Consider the following 21,168-nt stretch of genomic DNA (forward strand, 5'->3'; position numbering starts at 1 on the left):
CGGAGAGTAAAACCGGGCCCCGGCAGGGACGCGGGGCTGAAGCCGGAGCCGCCGCCGCCAGGGGAAGGTGAGCGGGCGCTGCCGGGCGGGTGGAGGGTCCCGGCCCGGGCCTGGCCCCGCTGCCACCCCGCAGATGCCCGGGCGGGAGGTGACTTGCCGCGGTGGCCTCTGTCACCGCCGAGCTCGGGGCCTTGCTTTAGTCATCACCGGGACAGGCGCTGCGGGCGGAGCGTGGTGGGAGCCGGGGGCGCTTCATGGGGGCAGCCGGGCCGGGGCCGTGTCCTTCGTGTGAGGAAAGCGAGCCAAGACCCCCTCCATCCCCCTGCGGAAGGAACCACTGACCAGCCGTCACAGAAGCCAGGCCAGTTCCTGTGCCTAAAGAAGGACTAAACCCCCCTCTGACTTCTAGGGTCTCCCCTGTCGCAGGTGATGTTAGCTGGATTATCAGGGTCTTCTGGTATTTTTCGTTTATTTGGGTTTTTTTGTGTGCTTGTGGTGGCAGTGCTAATTCTGGTAGAACCGCCCTCCGTACCCGTGTGTTTCTGTTGGCAGGGACACGTTGAGCTGCTGCTTTGTAGTGTCTTTCTAGTTTGGAAACACTGGGATGTCCTCCAGGGGTTTCACTTACACATTCCATGTACATGCTGAAATCGTGCTGCGTGTCATTTACAGCAGAGTGTGTTGCTGTCCGTAATCGCTCCTTCTATCGTGATCAGTAGGGTCTCAGTTATCCCAGCATCTGCTAACTGCAGCTGAAGGCCTCTGTTGTAGTTTAGTTAAGGCCTTTTCTGGGTCATGTGCTAGAAGTCAGTGAAGGGAGTTGTGTGTTAGCCTTGTTTCCGCTTCCTAAAGCCTGAAGTGTAAACATAAGTCGGTGTGCGCTGTCATTAGTCAAATGAGAAACTGCATCTTTGTGAAACTAGTGAAAGATGTAAGCTGCTGCATTAGGAGCTTAGACCTTAAAAGTGTGTATTTTGAACTGCTCAACAGCAAGTTGGAACAGACCAAAGTTTCATTATCTGTTACTATATAAGAACATATAATAACTGTGTTGAACCTGTACTCAGTGTGGAGCTCCTGGGCTTTTTTTGACCATAATCTGCCTTCCCTTCTTCACTGCCATTGTACCCACATTGTGAGGACCTTACTGCTGCTCTTAATGAGTGGTTATAGAGGGGGAAGTAGAATCTTCGGAGCAAAGGGACAGGAGGCAACAGACACAAGCTGTAGTAAGGGGAACTCTAGAACTAGAATAAAGGAGAACGTTTCCAACCTGAAGGTATTGAAGCAGTGGATTAGGGGCCCGAGGAAACTGTGGGATCTCCATCCATGGAGATACTACAAACTGGACTGGACATGTCATTGAGCAACCTGGTTAACTGGTTAGTTAGGAAGAGGTTGGACAGTCTGATTTCCAGTATAAGTTACCCTGGGATTCTCTTCAAGGTGAGGAAGCAGCATTGTTCAGAGTAGAGCTGACTGTCCCTAAGGGAAGGCAGTGCTTTAGCTCGTACCTCTGTGGCTGGTAGCACATAAGATGTTAGATTTTAATTTCTGTTGCAGGTTAGCATGCAGATATGCAAGTAAACTTATAAAACTGTGGTGATTGCATTTGAGGTATTGCATTGAACATTCCAGGCAAAAGGACATGTAATATTTTGCAAGACTAACATGTGTGAACAGGACTTTAAATTTACTTGGAGTATTTGGGGTTGGGGAAAGCCATAAACAATTAAAAATATATAGTAAGTGGGAGAGTATAGCTATAAGTAGTCTTTTAAGCTACATAATCACCTCTCAGTTTTGAAGAAATGCTTCTGTGCCATAACCCATGCTCCATATTGTTCTCTAGGTAGTAGGTGGATCCATTGGAGAAGTCCAGGCATAACAATGTGATAAATATTGTGGTGTTGAATGCTACTCCTAAATCTTGTTTGGTCTCACAATTTATGTTTCTTATACTTGCTGTGGGTGTTTGCTGCCTGACAGGTTCTGGAGTTCGGCTCTGGGAACTGGAATGAAAAAGAGTTTTCTCTTGCTCTCCCACACACTCATTCTCTCCCATCCTTTCCCCCTAATTCACACCCCAAGTACAGGTGCATGAAATCCATGAAGGGCATGTCACTAATGCTATGTGCTTATATGTTGCTGGAGAAAAATCAGCTGCCCGTTACACACTGTCCTCAAGAACATGCTGAGGAGCAAAATGGTGTAAGCCTGAATTAGTTTGGAACAGGCATGGGTTGTGGGAGCAAAGATCAGCTTTCTTCTCATTAACAGGAGTTATCTTGAGTAATGTGGGTAGAGGCCGATTTCAAAACCAGCAAAGGAGAAGGGACATCCTTGCTCTGTCAGAATGTGAGGGAAAATTGAGACACGAAACTAAGTGAAATGAGTTCTACTCTAGTATGTGTTTCCCTGTTCCTTAGCAAATGTGGAATAAAATTGATCTGCTTTGTAAGTTTTGTTGTCACTGGGGTTCTGATAGCAATATTATCTTCTGTATTTCAGTCTCTTGTTTCTTGCAAAAATAGAGCAAAAGAAAGATAGACATACATGTCTGTCTAGGCATAGGAGATTTGCAGTCATACCTGCTATAAGTCACATTTAATAAACAAAACACAACAACTTCAAGCTTCGATTCTTTCAGAAATACTGTTCTTAATTAATTTCTCTCTACCAGCCTATTTTACAGTTGCAACATGTTTTTCTTCTTCATCCTGACTAGCAGAACTTGGAATATTGACCAAGTAGTTTTTTTCTAGACTAGAATAACTTTTGTTCCCAGAGGTATTAGGTTTGCTGTTCAAGCACCGTAGCTAAAATAGCCAAGCATTCAGGTTGTCCTGTGTTTGTAAGGTGAAGTGAATAGCAAGTTGTCCCCTAAATTGTACAAAGCTAAGAAAAAACGTGTTGCTCCAGAGTTACAGAAAGCCTGAAATTCCAGGCTTGACCTCTATGGGCTGGTATCTTAGGAGCTGGCATTGGAGTAGAGAGATTCTTGTATATAGACAGAGTAGAGCCAGAGCAGTTAAAACTCTAAAGGGGACTTTTTGTGATCTTTTCTTCCTTGTCCGTTCCTGCTGCCTTTCAGTGTTGTGCTCCGGGTCTTGAAGTTTCACTGTCAGTAAATTTTTGGGTACTAATAAAGGTCTTTCCAGGGCTGAGACTTCGTTATTTGAGCCAGTCTTCTTCCTGAGTCATCCTATGGTTGTAGTGAGTAGAAGTGTTCAGTAGGTTTTCCTTAAAGCACTGGATTTGCGATTGTGCTGTTTCCTATTATAGTTAGTGCTTGAGAGAAGGTTTTATTTTATTGTAACAATAAACTAGAGTAATCAATACAGCTTTTGAAATTCAAAAACAGAGTATTAATTGGTATTGGTAACAGTATAAATGTTCTGGATCTGTTCAAGTTGAGCAGTTTTCAATGAGATAAAATCCTAGCCTGAAATTAAGCAATTACACCATCTTTCTCAATTAGAATTGTCAGCATTTCCAGTACACAAAAGAAAAGGACTGTAAAGATCAAGTAAAAGGTTTGCTGTATGAGCTGTTGTGCTTCTAACAGGTGCTGCTGAGATGTGGGGTATGAATAAAATATATCAGGCAGGTTTATTATATGATTAAACAGTATATGCAGATGTATCTATTTGGAAGATTTATTCATCTACTTTTTAAAAATTTTATTTTAAACAGGAGATGACAGGTGGAAATGAATCCTGTACTGCAGGACCAACATCTATGTCCTACTTAACTTGCCTGACTTACATTCTGGAAGAATGGACTGGTGTGGAGCATATTGGAGATTATCTGAGTTATGCATTCTACATTTTGTGGTTGCTTTTTCCACTTGTAGTAGTCGTTGTACTTCCAGGAGTTATCGTCATTCTCTTCTACGTTTCCATCCTTTTACTTCATATTTATAAAAGGAAGAATGAATTAAAGGAAGCTTATTCCCATGATGTTTGGGCAGGTGCAAGAGAAATGTTGGCTACCCTATGGGATGGACATGGAAGAATATGGCATGGTAAGCAAGACCTGACATTTCATAAAAAACTTCTGAGGCTCTTATTCCTCGTTTAGCTTTCAAGATTATCAATATATGCCTGGTCGTTGGTGCTGGTGCATGCCATTTCAGGCCAGGTTTGTTTTCTGTTTTATAAGTGACTGTCGGTGCTTGAGAGAAAAAAAAGTGATTGAGACCTTTTTGAATGTAAATTTTTTATTGTATGCATTTATTCCTTTGCTGCTGTAACATGAGATCTCTGTTCTGGTTGAATATATGCACAATTTTTGAAATTGCCTTTTTTTCCCATTTTTTGCTTTTTTTAAACAATTCCTGGATTTCCTCATTTGAAGAAGACCTGAAATGTGTGTTGTGTTAAAAACTAGATCAATTAACTATATCATTTCAGGGTCAATATATGAAGACTGGAAGTTAAATGCCAGTTCCCTGATAGCTAGTATGTCAGCCAGCACATGTTAGCATAATTTAATTGCATTTAGCCAGTCTTTCATAAAATTCCAAATGATGGCTAAAAGGAGCACATAGTGTCAATTTACTCACTAGTTGCTTCTTGAAATTCACTTTAGAGCCTGACACTGTTACAGAACCCTATTTTTTAATTTGTCTTTGTATTCTGGACGGATACTTTCTCTAATAGAATGTCAAAACTAAGGGTCCTGTTCCTTGTCCTTCTACTATTACTTCTTTATAAAGACAGACATAATAAATGATTTGGCTTTTCTGTCTAAGGAAATCGTAAGTCTCTTTCAGAGCCATTCAGTCTAGATGCAGCTAAAGGAGAAAGAGATACTTAAGAGCAATTTACATAAAGAATAAGTCCTTCTTGAAAATCATCTCTATTTGTTCTCTAGCCAAAGGGAAGCGGGTTTTCAAGGCATTGATAACCAGATGGTGCAGCAGCTGTATCAGATAGGCTTTGTAAGACTAAGATGTAACTTTCATATCTGGGAAAGTACACTGCATCAAAATCAACAGCTGCATCAAAGACCTTAAAGTGCTCCCTTCACAATAAAAAGCTATTTGCTTTTTTTTCACAAGAAAATTTATTTTTTTAAGGCCTTGGCTCTTTTAATGCTTAGTAACTTTTTCTTTTTGTAAGGTCTGACATTTTATTTGTGCGAGAAGATTCTTATCCGGTCCCTCATTGACAGCTGTGACTTTTTTCTGCCCTGCCAGCTGCTTCCCTCTTATCTATACACTTGTATTGCTAAAGAATGAAATGTTTTCCAGTTATTTTTTCCCTCACTTGATTAATAAGGATATCATAAGAAGAACTTTTCATCCTAAAATCTAACAGCATTAAAAAAAACCCAAAACCCCCACAAACAACCAAACAAACCAAAACCACAAACAAAAACGAAACAAACATTAAAAAAACCCAACGCCACAACTAAAAGCCCCAAAAGAAGCCCAAAACCTGCTGTGTGATACCTGTAACTTTACATGTATAATGCCAATGCCGTATGTGTTGGCTGGCGTGGAGCGCACTTAGTGGTCCCTTGGGGGGGGACAGATGACACACTTGCAATGTGTTGCAGCTCCACTCCAGAAAGTAAAATAGAGGGAGGAGAGCCAAGTGTACCTCCAGAATTAAATTAAGTTAATGGTCTGGGAGTTGCAGACCTGATTAACTTTGGAAGAAGTGACAGCAGTTGGTTGGGGTTTTTTTGGTTGGTTTTTTCTGTGGTTTTGTTTTTTAGCTTGTTTTATTCTATTTTAAAAAAGATACTGTAATAGTACTACTGGGTATTAACTGAATATGTTCTATACTGATGCATTTTGACATTTTTTGTTAATTAAATATATTCTGCACTGTAACTTGAATAGAAATGTGAGGTCACTAAGAACCTTATGTGTGTTTATGTATTTTTCAGCTAAGCATATAAAGTCCCAACTAGCTTTTAGTATATAGTGATTGAAAGCTGGAACAGGTATGACTTGGAGAGAAGTAGCAAAGATAAGCTTCGTACCCTGGAGTAAAAAGAGACATATAAATCGGTGCTGTCATTTCAAATCTTCTGAAACAATCACTGGTGGCAATGAACTTTGAAAGGTTAATAATAGCTTGAAATAGTTGTTTCACCACTCCAGTCCTTATTTTGATTTCTCTTGAATGATTGATTCAGAGGACTTTGCCTCCTTGAAAACAGTGAACTGAAAAAATAAGGATAAATTATACAGTTCAAGATAGTGAGAGTGGGTGTTTTGTTTTAATGTTGGGTTTTTTTGCTCTTTCTCAAAGTGTGGTGCCTTAAATGGAACTTGTATTCTCTGTGAAGCAGCTTGTGTTTCCTGTAGATGCTGCAAGTTACCTTTTGACTTACTTTGCTCTTACCACTTCTCAATCGGTGTTGGTTTCAGTTTGCCAGCTTGCTGCAAGTTAGTTTCTTTGGGATAGAACTGTATAAAAATTTAACATCTGTTACACTTTCAACTCCAAACAGGTTATGAGCTTCATGGTGTCGAAAATATTCCTCCAGGACCGGGACTTGTTGTGTTTTATCATGGAGCTACTCCTGTTGACTATATCTATTTCTCAGCTAGACTTCATATAACGACGAAGAGGAGGTGTACCGTAGTAGCTGATAATTTTGTCTTTAGATTACCAGGTAATGTACTTCATTATAAACAAGCAGTTTTGGAATTCTTATTTTAATTTTTTAATAGTGTAATTAATAAAAATCATGTTGCAGGAACACAGCTCTCACTACAGACATTCAGACAAATTTAGTGGAAGTTTTGAAACAGAGCATGGTCTTTACAAACAAGAATGAGACTGGCCCATGCAAGGACGGGACATAGTCCTGTCTGGGCAACACCTTGTGATGACTCTAGGGTGTTTAGAAACAAAGAGGAGATTGTAGGAGAAACAGTGTTCTCTGTATTAATCATTAGGAAAGACTTCAATAAGATGTTTCTTTTTTATTAATATAGGCAGAATGAGTGGTGTAAACTGATTAAGAATTAAACTGTTTGGAACAAATGCCTTGTAAGTTAAAAATACTAGTCTGGAGAGACAGTGTATTTTCTTATCCCACCCAACTCTTATCCAGTTGAACATGGTGGGCAGTGGAACCTGTCTCCAGGAAGACTGTTTCAAGTAGAATCTTTTTTTGGAGGAAAGCTACAGAAGTGTTCAACATGTTTGTGTGAAGCATGAGGTAAAGCAGGTAGAAAATGAAAAATATGTGTAGGGAAGGATTTTGGCTGGACAGCTTAGTGCAATGCACTGCTAGCTGGTGAAATTATTGTGTGAGGGGTTTGTTTTTTGTCTGTGTGAAATACAGTAGTACCCACTTTCTTTCCCAAGTTTGGTTTGTGACTAAAGGCTTGTCAATTCACAAAATGAATTACAAGGACCGTTCTGTAGTGTACTGGTGCTTTTAGTGGAACCAACTAATATAAGAAAACTGTCTTTGTCGGTGTACGTTTATTTCAGCCTTAGTCCCTGAAAAGAACTTTTTCATACTGATCACAGTACAGCTTTGCCTCTACGGCTGCTTTTGCCAACAGATTCATTTGTCAGTTGGTCATCAAATCTTTTGCATACAGACTAATAAAACCTACTTCTTAATGCAGATTTGGCTCTGTATTGTATCTATATAGGCAGAGTTGTTTATCAATTGGAAGATGATGGTTTACTCCATTTCTGCTTTAAAATAAGGCTCTAAGCGTGAGTATAGTTAGGAGTCCCTCAAATATTGTTCAGTAGCATTGCAGAAACATCTCGCCGAATGGCTGGTCTTGAAGAACTGGTTTCAGCATACAACATCTAGCTAACAGCTACAGGCGTTCCTCAGGGATTGATACTGGGACCACTGCTGCTTAGTTAGTGTTTTTGTAGAAACCGTGGATGAGGGGTTGGAGCATGCACAGGAAATTCACTGATGATACCAAACTGGGGGGAGCTGTCGATGTACTGGGCATTAAAGCTTGTCTTCAGAACTTCATAGAAGTTAACTGGCAGAAATATTACGAAGTTAAGCAAATGTAGAGCTGTGCATCTGGGATGGAGCAATTCTGTGCCCCAGTACTCTGTTTAAAAGGGGGCTTTGCAGAAAAGGACTTGTAATTCTAGTGGACAAGTTGAATGTGAGTTGGCAGTGTGCCCTTACAGCAAAGAAGATGAACTGCACGCTGAACCCTTTTTAGCATGAATGTAATTGAGTGGGTTGAGTGAAGAGGTTATTTCCATTGGCATGGCACCTGTGCAAGTACATCTTGCAATATGGTGTCCAGTTTTGGACTCCCCACTACAGGGCACACTGACACACTGGAGCATGTTCAGTGGATGTTGGGGGTCTGGAGCACACAGTGTACAAGGAGAGGCTGAGAGAACTGGATTTGTTTGGTCTGTACCAGATAAGAGTGGGGAGAAGAAGAAGTCAGACTCTTCTCGCAGCGACAGAATGAGAAACAACAGAGGCAAGTTGCAACACAGTAAATTTTGATTAGACATTTGGAAAGGTATTTTAACATGAGAGTGATCAGACAACTGAACAGATTGCTTAGACAAGTTGGGGAATCTCCATCCCTGCAGACTTTCAAAACTCCACTGGGTGTGACTCTGATCTAGTTGGACTCGCTTTGAGTGGGAGGCTGGGCTAGACGACCTCCAGAGCTTCCTTCTAATCTACATAATTCTCTGGTTCTGTGAAAGAATTAAGGCTGTTCAGGGAGATAAGCCCAAAGAGCCCAGAAAATGTTCTGGATTGTTTCAAAATAAGCACAGTAATCTATGACTGGCAACTCAGCTAGATGCTGCTTCTCTTGTGAATCAAACCAGAAAGACTTTGTAACTTTATCCTAATGCTAAGGCTGTCTGATCTTGATTAAGTGTTCAGATTAAATTGGATGCCTTTTCAGAAGATGTTTTAACTGAAAGCTATTTTGCTCAATGCAGGGGAAATGGGAAGAGGTGGTGGTGCATTTGGGGAGTCTGTTAGACACACATGGGTGTGTCAGAATTGTGTCAGTATTAAGTATGCTTTTGTTCCTTGCATTTTGGAGAAGGATATAAAATATGGTCATGTGCATTCGTTTTTTCCTTCTTTTATAGCTAGAGGTTAGCCACAGGGAAAAACAGCTCTATATTCCAGGCTTCTGGTTCCTTTAGACTCTTAGTTGTGTAGTGCACAGAAACACATTGACTTCTCTAAGTTTAGGAGAAAGACTTTTCCCAAAGTGTTCAGAGAGGACTGAGATTTTGCTTGTGTTCTTTTGCATCATCCTCTACTATAGTATGGGCCTTTTTTGCTTCCTGAAGTCATCTGGAACGCCTCTTTAAAAGGTTGCCTGCTATTTTATGTAACTAAGACAGTCCCTTTCCTGTAATGTTCCAGAGGAAAGGAGCTTTGGCTTCTTGTCTGTTACATGCACAAGGTGTTGCAAAGTATCTTGTGAGCTAGATTCTCTGCAGATATATGTGTGTGATTACCTACAGCTGTGGAAGGTTGGATTCAATGGTCTAAATGGTTCCTCTCTATCTGGGGGCCTAAAGGTCAACCATGGGAAAATGATGACATCCTTGCCATCCTGCTGCCCAGTAGCTGACAGCTCTGATGTTACAGTCACTGGGGCCAAGATAGAGAAATGTGCACAAGTTGGGAGCAGTGTTACATGCATTACCGGGTTCTCTCCAAAGGGCTTCCAAACATTTCTGCCAGCACAGTCTTGTGGAAAATGGGAAAAGAGTATGTTGGGGCAAAGGGCAGAGTTTGGGTTGAACTTCTTGATGTCTGGAAGAATTAGCATGTTCTGTATGGATAAAAAATTGTGTTTAGATAATTCTGAGAGTTGTTTTGTTGTTTAAAATGGAAAAAAAATAGATTCTTGGTCACTTTCATTCAGTGCCACCTGGTGCTACTCCAGTGTTTCTTCTAACTTCGTGATGACCTTTGCCTTGGACACAGGTACCCTGGCTGTCCTTTCAGGGTCACTGTCAGATTCTGTCTCTCAGCTGCTTTAAGGGAGCCAGGTTCCTCTTTGGTACTGAAGTAGAGCTGTCAGTAGTAATGTATGATCTGCTGGCAAGGCTATGAAGTGCAGCTCAGAATATGAAGTTGATACTAAAAGTCAAGGGTGGGAAATACAGCTGAGAAATTTTGTGAAGACTTGAAACCTCCCTGCGCAACTATTCTGTAGTACAGTTTTTTTGTCTGTATTCTGTCAATATTCTGTTATTTTTTTTACTGATATCTGAACTGGTCAAACTCATGGTGTTGCTTTGTGACACACACCCTCCCCCCTGCCTCTTCCCCCATGTATCCAGTTCAGAAAGGAATGGTGGTGTCGCAGTCTCTGCTTCCTTGGAGTCTCTTTTCCTGCTATCTCAAGCCTTTTCATGACTGTTTTGTCTGTATCCTGAGCTCACTGACAGAATGAACTTAGAGACAGGCAGCTTTTTACCACCAGGTACATTGCAGAGAGCTATAATTACTTTGGGAATGTAAAGCATTGTAAAAATCAGCTATTGAAAATCCTACAAAAAAAGCACCTTAAAGAAATGAATTTCCATTAGGTAAACTCTATTTCAGGTGTTCCTTCATGCAGATGCTACTAGATGAAGACTGAGTGTCATCAGCAGTGTGTGAGGCAGGCACAGCAAAATATGAGACAGGTGTAATGCAGCTTGTGCCCTGTTGCCATGTGTATGGTCAGACCCTGATTGGATATAGATATGAGTTGGGAGTTATTATACTCACACCAGCTACAAAGACTAGTTAGAGATCAGAGTTAAGTTAAGAATAAATTAATGATGTGTTGCCTCATGCTTTTCTTCCCAAGCCCTTAGTTTATGTGAGCTGTAAGATAAGACAGACCTCTGTCTTCTTAACTGTATTTAGACTCTCCTTCAGCATGTGTGTGTATGTAACAAATGTGTGCTTATATTCACAGCTATTCATTTGTTATTGAGAGGCAAACTCGACTAGATCAGTTCTTTGTCCTTGGCTATGGCTGATAGGGTTGTTTGCTGCAGTGCGAAACTTCAAGAAAGAGAAGTAATGTTTCCCTTACTGCCCAGTCATCCAAAGTTACCATTTTGGTATGCGCTACTCATAAATACTGTATAATATATTTAAAATTTATTGAACCAACTGAACAGGATTTATTTCCTGCAAACAAAGGTTTATGCTAGTTATGTCCTTTCACAATAGGCTAGTTGTCTGAATTAATCAGATATGTTCCTTTTGATGCTTGTAGCAAATTTTTGATGTTCTGCTGTTTCTTGAATGAATGGTCAAAATGACACATCAAATTCAAGGTGATATGGGGAGTTTATGTAACCTTGGGTTAAAAACTTCAGTTACAATATTAACAGAAGGTGAGTGTACCCAACTGATGCTCACCAGATTCCTCTTTGTATGAAATGCCATCCAGGTACTCACAGACTGAACCAGAGTCAATTGCTGCAGTGATCCGTAACGCAGAGTGTGATGCATTTTCTTTGTCATTCTCCTCCTTATGCATGACTGCTCTTTGCCAAAGTTCACAAAACAAAACCACAACAATTTCCTGGTACTGCTTCTTGTTGCTCTTTATTTGGACTATGCTATGTTAGAGTAGTAGAGCTTGAGCAAGGAGCCAGTGCCGTTGAGTCAATTCCTTTGAAGGGACACCTGAAAGATGTCAGAGTGCTTGACAGTTCTTTTTCAGTTTAGTACTGATTGTGGGATAACACCTGACTTTACTATGACAAAAAGCCATTGAAACCCCTAAATCTTCAACTTTGCAGACCAAAATCTGTAAGTTGGACTTAATGCTTCATTCCCTCTTGGGGACTTGGGGCCGCAGCTTATTAGACAAGTAAGTTTTAGCCATAGTGTTCTGTGCTGGGAGTCTGTACTCAATGGTAGTATGAGTTAACATTTTCTGAATTAATATTATCTTACCTTACAGGTTTTAAAATACTACTTGATGTACTAGGAATTATACATGGACCAAAAGAAGCTTGTGTCAGGACTCTGAAGAATGGCTGTCTGTTAGCCATTGCCCCAGGTGGAGTTCGGGAAGCACTCTTTAGTGATGAAATGTATACTATTTTGTGGAGTAATCGGAAGGGCTTTGCTCAGGTGGCCATTGATGCAAAAGTGGTAAGTATAACACATCATGGAAGAGAAGCAAAGAATGTTAAGTTATTAGTACTTTCTTCCAGAGAAAGCTGTTTTGATTATCATATGTTTGATGTTAGATTTCTGACTGTCATGAGTATGGTCTACTTGCTGTAGGAACTACATTTCAAGACTCTTTTTATTGCTTTTGATTGATAAGAAGGCTTTAGAGTCAGCAAAGAATAGTGTGGTTAGGAAATCCAGAGTTTAAAAGAATGAGAGACGAAGTACAGGATGGTTTCTCCATAACAAGCATGTGCTGTTTTGCACACACCTGGTTAGTATTGTGCTGGCTTAGCCCTCCCTGCCCAGCATGGCTGGGAAACAGCCCTACAGCTCAGAGTCACAGAATATGCTGAGCTGGAAGGGACCATCAGGATCACGGAGTCCAACTCAGTGTTGCTGTTTCTTCTATCACTGAAGTGTGATGTGACCCAGCAGGGTATAGACTCACTGGCACTACATACTCTATTGGCATTTTATGGTAGTGAGGGATGTCCAGGGCATACAGCAGCAGGAGAAGCTGGTCACAGGTGTGAACTCTCTTCAGTTCTAATGTGCAGCATTGGGCTTGGTCAGCAGGCACATAGCTATTCATAGGGGACCAACTGTTAAGGCACAACAGTGTGGGATATGTTTGAATTGTAACTATTTTAGTAATCATTTCAGAGTCCCTCTCATTCTATATTTGTACTTGAAAGGTATGTGCATATGTCCATAGGTCTGCATATACCTAATTTAAAAGCAAGTCTCACACCAGGAGTTTTATATTTAGGTACTGTCAAAGAGATACTAGTTAAATCTCTGGGTTTTGTATAGGAACAGAATACTTTTAAGACCCAAGTGTGCATCACTTTTCTCACAAGGAAAATAACAGTGCTTAAACAGGTATTTCAACAGGCTTAGATTTTACTAATGTATTGTAATAGCATGTGAAAGGCCATACTTGAGATTCAACTATGATTGTACTAGTTACATTTGTTTTATTGGATGTGTGTTTATGAACTCACAAGGGTCTTGTAGCTTCTGATGCTTTTTCCTGGTTTTAAAATCAAGAGTCAAACACAGTTAGAAGGGAAAAAGGGATTTTACCTTGGTATTTATTTTAAGGATCCTTAGGTGCACTACGTCCAGGTCGAATGTACCGAAATGCACACCGCAGTGCACACCCACAATAGATCTGGTATAACATTATAGGTCTTACTAATTACCATGTCTATCAAAGATTCCCCAATGAGAGGCTTGAATGAGGCCCCCTCCCCAAGGAACCTTCCCCTGGATGGTTCTATCTTAGTTTACAAAATGTGTTCTGGAGAGGACCTTGGGGTCTGGGGCACACTGGTCCTCTAACTACGAAGCTTCTAAAATGTTTAGTCTCCCAGCTGAACAAACAAGTCCAAGAATGTAGGCAAAAAGCACTAAGAATACAGAAGTTGCAAAAAGGTATAACAGGGGTATAAAAGAAAAGGCAAAAAATCATCATGGCATCACTTCATCCCCCTTAAAAACACCCCTGAAAGACACAGTAATATAGGAAGAGTGTCAGAGGCAGGCTGAAAGTGGGAAAAACATCTTTATTTAGATTAAAGATGAACTTTTAAGTCATCTTGAATCATAAGCAGAACTCTTCATGGAAAGAAGAATGTGTCTGAAACATCAGAAAAATGTGTCTAAAACTGGGACCTTCAACTTGTTGAAGTTGTCTCATTTCAGCAGTTTTTTTGCCAGAATTTCTGTCATATAAAAAAAAAATTCTACCTCTATGTCAAAAATAAGATGTTCCAAATAAGATTGTTCTGGAATAAAGATACTCAGTTTAGGCAGCTGCACTTCTTTTTATTCTCTGTAACTACTTACAAACTTTTTTTTTCTCTCAAAAAAACCTCAACTTGATGCATGTCTGGAAAGTTACATGTGCTAGCTCATCTCCATGCTTGTCTTTAAAAAGTTTGGAAGAATTTGAGTGCATGAAATTCCCATGAAGAGTTCTGTATTTCTGATGATGCTGTGTACAGTGGGTACATACTATAAAATTATCTTGAAAAACTTTATATAGTAGCTGACCCCCTCGCAGTTCTTGTCAATCTTGACAGCTGTTTGCAATTTCAAAAACAGCAATAAAAACTTGAAGTATTCAACACCATTCCAAGTACTCATCAGCAGAAATAAGTCATGGACATATATTGACACATCAAGTGTGAAGCAATGCCATCAGCATAGCAGAGAGGAATCAAACAAATTTAGTGTCCCAATCCTGTGAATTCTTCCCTTTGAGCATAACTACAAATTAGGTAAGAGGTTTAAGCACTTAAGTCACGACTGTGCAAACACTGTTAGATGGGGGGAGGGATGCCTAAATGTTCCATAGGTTCTGAAATTCTGGACTGCTCTAAGAAAATAGACTTGCTGAAACAGTGACTCACTGAAATCTTGTGGTATTCTCCAGTTTGAAGCCTTATGGCAGAAGGTCACAGAAGAACTTCAGAATACTTGTTTTGCTCTCTATATATCCTTGACTGAGAAACACTTCTGAAATTAATTTGCTTGTTGAGTTTAAGTGAGGTAGAAGTTTTTTAGGTAGTGCTATCTTCCTTAAATTCTTAATTATTTTTTTTCCCTCCTAGCCCATCATTCCTATGTTTACACAAAATGTTCGAGAAGGCTTTAGGACATTAGGAGGAATAAGTAAGATATTTTCTATTTTTTTGTAGTTTATTTTTCCATTTGTGTGTGTAGAAATAATCCTCATATAAGTTTGAGATTTAACACAGCCTTGTTTCTCAACATTTGCTCTCTGGTAGAGCTCAGAGATGTTATCAGCATTAGATGTGGTATTGGTTCATCTAAGTTATTTTCCACATAGCAGTGTTTTTGTAGAAAAGCAGTAGTAGAAAGGAAAAAGGAGCCAGAAAAAGGCAGGAAGATTTAAAGCACTTTTTTCTCTGCTTGTGTCTGCTAGGCCAACCCTAGGTTTTCTGCTGTCTGTTAAGAAGCAAGGCAAACAGGTTTGCAACTGACACATAATTCCTTTAAATGTCCTCCTAAAGCTCTGTGCTTACACCTCTAACTGCACTTAAAGTTTGAATGGTTTGAACTACATTTAATCTTTAATAGTTAATTTAATAGTTGCTTTTCTATTCTGCACTAGACCTGTGGTTCCTCACAAAACCTTGCATTTGGCAGCTCTCCTTCCTTATCTCTTTGTAACTTGCAGCCAGAACATGAAGAGATGGCTCTTTGTCTGAAGGGTCCATCTCTGGGATGATTAGATGCCCACATCTCTGCTCATTTTCTAGGGTTAAACTCCCTCTTTGTTATATTCTCTTGGTTACTATCTAGCAGAGAGGCCTGAAAAAGTCTCCTCCACACCCCATGTTCTGCCTCAAGTATGGTGGCATCACCTTCAGAAGGCTGCAGGGTGACACAGTTCAGTTTCTCTCCCCCTCCATTTAAGAGCTGTGTATTGCATGGAGAAAGCCAAGGCATCAGATGCAGAAGGTAGAATAATTCACACACTTGCCATGCTCTACAAAAATAAACAGCAATTAATTGTTGCTGTGTTCAGGAGAATCCCAAACAGAAGAAATTGAAGCCAGAATAATTCATGCTACTTGCATTCTACAGCGGAGTTACTAGAGGAATATAACTCTCTTGATCACTGGAGGTGTTACTCCAGTTTCAGTAGTTGTGTCTTTGTTTTTATAGGTTGTGTACAGAAAATTCCACAACTTGATCAGTAAGGATTTTCTTATGCCAACACCCCAGTTAATGAAATTTCATGTCTGAAATTGAGAAAGATAATATTAACACACATTTTTTGAAGAATCTCTTCTGGGTACATTTGGGATAAACTCTTAGAAGGTGGCATGTGGGGAAGAAAGTGTCCTCTTAGAGCTGATTGAGATACCTGTTTTTTCTCTATTTTTACATGGTTTATATGCAACCCGTGTGTGATCTGAAAGAGCAATTCAGTATGTTAGGATGACTGACTTTTAGGCAGATAAGGCTATTTCTGATCCTCTAGACCTCAGTGGGACTGAACAGTGCAGTCTTCCAATACTAGTTTCTAATGCTAACCTGTCAAATGAGCTGAACCTGTAACCTGTATTGTGTAGCATTCCCTTCCTCTCCAGAGAGGCAGCTATTGAATTTCTCTCCTCTTCTTCCTTCTCGTTTCAGCTACTCTTTGGAAGAAAGATTTCACACCAAGTTAGGGTAGAAACAAGTCTGATGTTATCATTAATGCAGCTTTTAGGAAGTGACAGTCAAGGTAGGATAGCACTTGAGATGACACATTTGAGAGTCTGGTTTGGGGGCTAGATTACTTTACAAGCCAGTTTCAATGTTAAGATATACTAGGAAAAAATCTTTGCAGAATAATCTCAGTCTCTCTCTCTCTCTCTCTCTCTCTCTCTTTCTTCCCTCCTTTACCCTCCCTCACTCCCCTTCTCCCTTCCCTTCCCCACCTTTATTTCTCCTGCTTTCCGTTACATTTTTTCACATTAGAAATACTTAGGTCACTATATGAGCGTGTTAGATTGCCAGTAGTTCCCCTGTATGGGGGGTTTCCAGTCAAGCTACGTACATTTATTGGAGAACCCATTCCATATGAACCAAATACAACTGCTGAGGAGCTAGCTGAGAAGGTAAGATAGATATCTATATATATAAATTTAAAATATTGAATGTTTTGTTAAAAACCACTGCAATAGTCTTGTCAAATGATTTCTGTCTAGGAGCCAGTTATAGAAATTGGTGGAATCATGGTAAGTTTTGTACTTGCCTAACTCTGAGTGTTCTTCTTAAATACTATCTTTTTATTGCTACAACTTGCAGATGTTCTAGGTCTTTTAAAGTTTATTGCACCCTATATTTGCTTTGAGAAACAACTTGCTTTAAAGACCGAAGAAGTTCGGTCAGATAAGACAGCTCTGGGTTGACAGAGAGAAGCACCTCACCCAAGAGGAAGCATTCTGCTTCCTGGTGTTTCTAGAAAAATACTAAAGAAGCCTTTCAAACATAGCAAATCTATGTTCATAAACTGTTGGAATTACATACAATTAAAAAAAAAGGTAAATAATTTCACTGCTTTGTGTAGTGTTTCTCTTTTGTCCAGCTTCTAACCCAACAATTTAACTTCTAAATGTTCCTCTAAATCAGATTTGGATGCCTTATAGAAAGGATTTTTAGGTCCTTATGTTCATTCAGCTTATTAATAGATTTCACAGTGCAAAGACATAAACCAGTTAAGTGGTGGAGCAGTGAGACGGAGTGGGCTGGAATAGGTATTTTTGAGAGCTCCACAGATGGTCACTTGTAATATTCTGAAAACTTCACTTGAGAGACTGTTCTTGACCATGCAGGTGTCAGTTCAGTTGTTTCTCCTCATCTGTTTACCCTATGATTAAGTCTCTGTAAAAAAAACCTCTTAAAATGTTTGTCTGCAGTATCTTAGGCCCTGGTTATGGAAAACTGGTTGTTTCTGTTGCGAGTTCACTCTGACAGGACTTCAGAATGTGTTTAAATTACTTTCAAACATGCATTGGCATCTTTCATTTGTGCCAGCCCTCACTTACTTCTGACTTAAGTTCCAATTCTGCTAGAAAGGCCCCTAGAATGCGAATTCCCTAGAATCCTAGTTAGTTAGAGTGATTTTAAAGTTGTCTCTCATGATTCAGGCTATGGCACTGTATGCATTTTCCCATTATATATAGAAAAAATGTTAAGCTCAAATTTCTTACCTAATGCAAGTTTTAGATCTGTAGAGTCACTTAGGACCAGATGTATAAAGTCCTTCTCCAAGGACTTAACAGTTGATCACTTACTTCATATAAACAGTGGGAGCTTGTACCAACAGTGGGAGCTTGTACCAACAAGCAACATTCTACCGACATTTGCTTTCTGACCACTAGTGTACAGAGGCAGATAATTCTCTGTTCTTCTGCTTCCAGCCTTAAGAATTCACTAGTCTGTGCCTGTCTAGGAAGAGTAGGAAGATTATGGTGTGTTCTCACCACAGCTTTTGCATGTTGCCCTGCTTCTGAATGTTCCCTGTAGAGCTTTTATGTAATAAGAGTAACTGCTGTGCACTCCTTGGCCTGTTTGTTTTTTTGAGTGAAAGTGAAGGCTGCTGTCACATGCAGCTAAGTGTCCTGAACATGTGTTAAAGAACCAGTTCCTTCAGGGGACTTGGATCCAGAGGACATTACTTTGTACAATTTAAATGTGCTGAGACACAGTGGTGTTTCCAGTGCTGCTTCTGAGCATGTATAGAAGCAAAGTTGATGCCCACTGGAAGAGTGTTACTGATGCAAACCTGGGCGTAGGCAGGAGTTTGAGTTGCACTACATCATGCAGGTGCTTGACATGCTTTATAGACCTAGGTCTCTTCATGAATTTACTCTGTTGTCGTTTGACTTTTGCGTATCACTAATAGAGCTTGTGGACACAGAGATAAGAGACTCTAGTTCGTTGGTCTGTTTCATGGCAGTGTTGCCACAATTACATCCTTTGGGCTTAAATATGGAAGAATAGTATTTTGAACTTACAGTACAATACAGTGTGGTATTTGAAAGGATGAAAAAGAGCCTAGAAATTGTGTTATTATATGAGCAGTATAAAGCTGAGTTTTTCTGACCAAAGCCTTTTCTCTTTTCCCTACAGACAAAAGCAGCAGTCCAAGTTCTCATAGAAAAACATCAAAAAATACCAGGAAATATATTTAGGGCTTTAATGGAACGATTTCAAACACAAAAGAAAGAAGATTAAGGTCTTCTGAACTTAAACTTCTATAACTACTATTTAGTTATAATATTCTTGAAGTCACATTTGTAAATTATTCATTCTTCTAATAATAGGTTTTAAATACTGTCCTAATGATAATGAGGTATAATTTAAGATACCGGTCACTTGCCTTTGCCCTTTCCCCTGTCCAGTATCAAGCTCAGGAACCCAAACTTCAAATCATTCATAATGGGGCAAAGTTTAATTTTTGATAGATGCATTCCTACCTTGGAAGTGTGCGGGTTGTTGATTTAGGGTTTGTTTTGGGTTTTATTTTCCAAATAACACTGCAAGCCTTTATGTATATGGTCTGTCTTCCTTTTGGTCTGTCATTGTCTCCCATCCCCACCATGATGGATCTCTAGAATGTCAAACCTGCTGCAGAGCTGGAATCTGTCTTGACCCTCATCACTGTAAAGAGGTTTTGTGGGCCAGATTAATGCCATACAATTCATATGAAAACTTTCCTGAGATGGTTCCTCTCACACTGCTGGGAAACAGTCCACCACCCTTGGCCTGCAGAACCTCTAGCAATGCCTGCAAAACTTGCATTGCAAAGTGTTTAGTTTTGCTAGGTGAGCTCAGAAAGGGTTCAGAGGAGTGAAAATTGATTAGAGAACTACAGTGATCCAAGGAAGTTTGTTATGGAAACTACTCCGATGCTGCGAATGAGAACCCTACAACACAACTGCTATTCTAAGCCAAGCCATATTGGGTATCTGCCCTTGAGTAGACATTTGTCCCATGTATTTCTTAGTGAATCTACAAATTCTTTTGAAACAATGAGCCAAGTGTTCAAACATCAAAAAAAAAAATGACAGTACTGTTTAATAACATGAGCTCAAAAGGCTTTATTTTGATGGAAAGAGAAAATTGTTACAACACTCTAAAAGCAGGAGTTCTTTTGAAAAACAGGAAAGACATTCCCAAATACCCTTTAGATTTAGTATGTGGGTAAACTGTTAAACATACATATTTTTCAAACAGTTATTTATCTAAGTTAAATAATGAAGGAGAGCGAGTTCTGTATACTTTCCTTAAGTGAAAGCAATTGAATCAAGAGGAGAGAGTTGCAAGATTGGGCTTTTGTGCACTTACAGCAAATTATAATGTTGTATTTTTTCTTAGCTAAAGCCTGTGGTTTTATTATCCAAATAGGAAATATCTGAAATATTTCTTCTGATTTCCAGGAATTTTAATCTACAGTTCTTAAAACATCTGGGAACTTTTTAGTTTTGGGATGAGGACAAATTCCTTCAGAAGAGAAAAAGAGGTTTTTGCTGTATGACGTGGTCTCCTTTCAATATTGTTGCGGTTTGACCTTTTCTTAAAAAAAAAAAATACACTCCCACCCCCCAAAAAAATAAAAATCTCCAACAAACAACAACCAGCTTTTGAAGGAGCAGCTGTTTTTGATATACTATTCATTCCTCTCACCATTTAAGCACAGACTTGGCTTTATGCTCTTTTAAATGTGTAAATTAGTGACATTGCATAAGTGCATGTGGATGATGCCCTGTGTTAGAAAAATATCACTTTATGGCAAATTGGCTGTCAATTGTGGTTTACAAGAAGCAAAAGGTTTACTTACTTTATGATAATTTTTTATATCAAAAACATTTTATGTAGTGTTAAATTTTTTAAAGCTTTGGAAAGAATCATGTTATATAAAAGCAAATGCCCATTCTGAAGTTCCTTAAATTACTTGGGTTTTACTTGAAGGCAAGATTGTGTTCTTTTTAATTTATTGGAATGTGTTTCAAAAATACTGTGTTAACACAGCATGTCATTAAAAGTGATAATGCTGAATTCCTGCACTGAAGTTTAACTTAAGTATGACCTTTTTTTTACTGTCCATCTTGAGGAAAACGTACATCAGTCTATGTTGTGAACATCTCAAAGGCAGCTGAACATATTTCATGTTGAGGTTGCATATATGTAAAAGAGGACTCAATCTAAAAGGTTCTGTTAGACATGAATGGACATTGTTATCAGAGATTTTGTAAAATTTATTTTATTAAGTATGTGGGCTGTTTGCTGCAGTTTTGTCCCTTTAAGTATTGAAAGATCAGTATAAAAAATGAAGGGCAGTATTGGTACTCTCTAAGTGTTGATATTTGTATAGGCCTTTCATATTTATTTCTATATATTAAAAATGTATAGAAGACACCTTTCGAATAAAATTGACAACTGGAACAGACTTCTGAAGTTTTGTGTTGTCTTTGAACTAAATGGAATGATACATGG

The 21,168-nt window shown here is 39.3% G+C and overlaps 1 protein-coding gene across 4 annotated transcripts; it reads left to right on the top strand.

Annotated features, from left to right (window-relative positions):
- LOC121665104 (transmembrane protein 68-like) lies at positions 1-21,121 on the top strand. Of its 4 annotated transcripts, none has more exons than XM_042028999.1 (7): positions 1-67; positions 3,697-4,027; positions 6,472-6,636; positions 11,927-12,120; positions 16,318-16,408; positions 16,645-16,784; positions 18,802-21,121. In XM_042028999.1, exons 2-7 carry the CDS (start codon positions 3,700-3,702, stop codon positions 18,904-18,906), a joined length of 1,023 nt encoding a protein of 340 aa, XP_041884933.1. In that variant the 5' UTR covers positions 1-67; positions 3,697-3,699; the 3' UTR covers positions 18,907-21,121. The 4 variants fall into 4 exon arrangements, 3 of the variants coding, with proteins under 3 accessions (XP_041884933.1, XP_041884932.1, XP_041884934.1); XM_042028998.1 differs by lacking the exon at positions 1-67 and adding an exon at positions 82-426; XR_006016223.1 differs by lacking the exons at positions 1-67; positions 18,802-21,121 and adding exons at positions 83-426; positions 14,763-14,823.
- The last annotated feature ends 47 nt before the right edge of the window (positions 21,122-21,168 follow it).

Source organism: Corvus kubaryi, unplaced genomic scaffold, assembly GCF_017639235.1.
Source record: "Corvus kubaryi isolate FWS band 111438036 unplaced genomic scaffold, C.kubaryi_AGA036_p1.0 37312, whole genome shotgun sequence".
NCBI classification, from domain to species: Eukaryota; Metazoa; Chordata; class Aves; order Passeriformes; family Corvidae; genus Corvus; species Corvus kubaryi.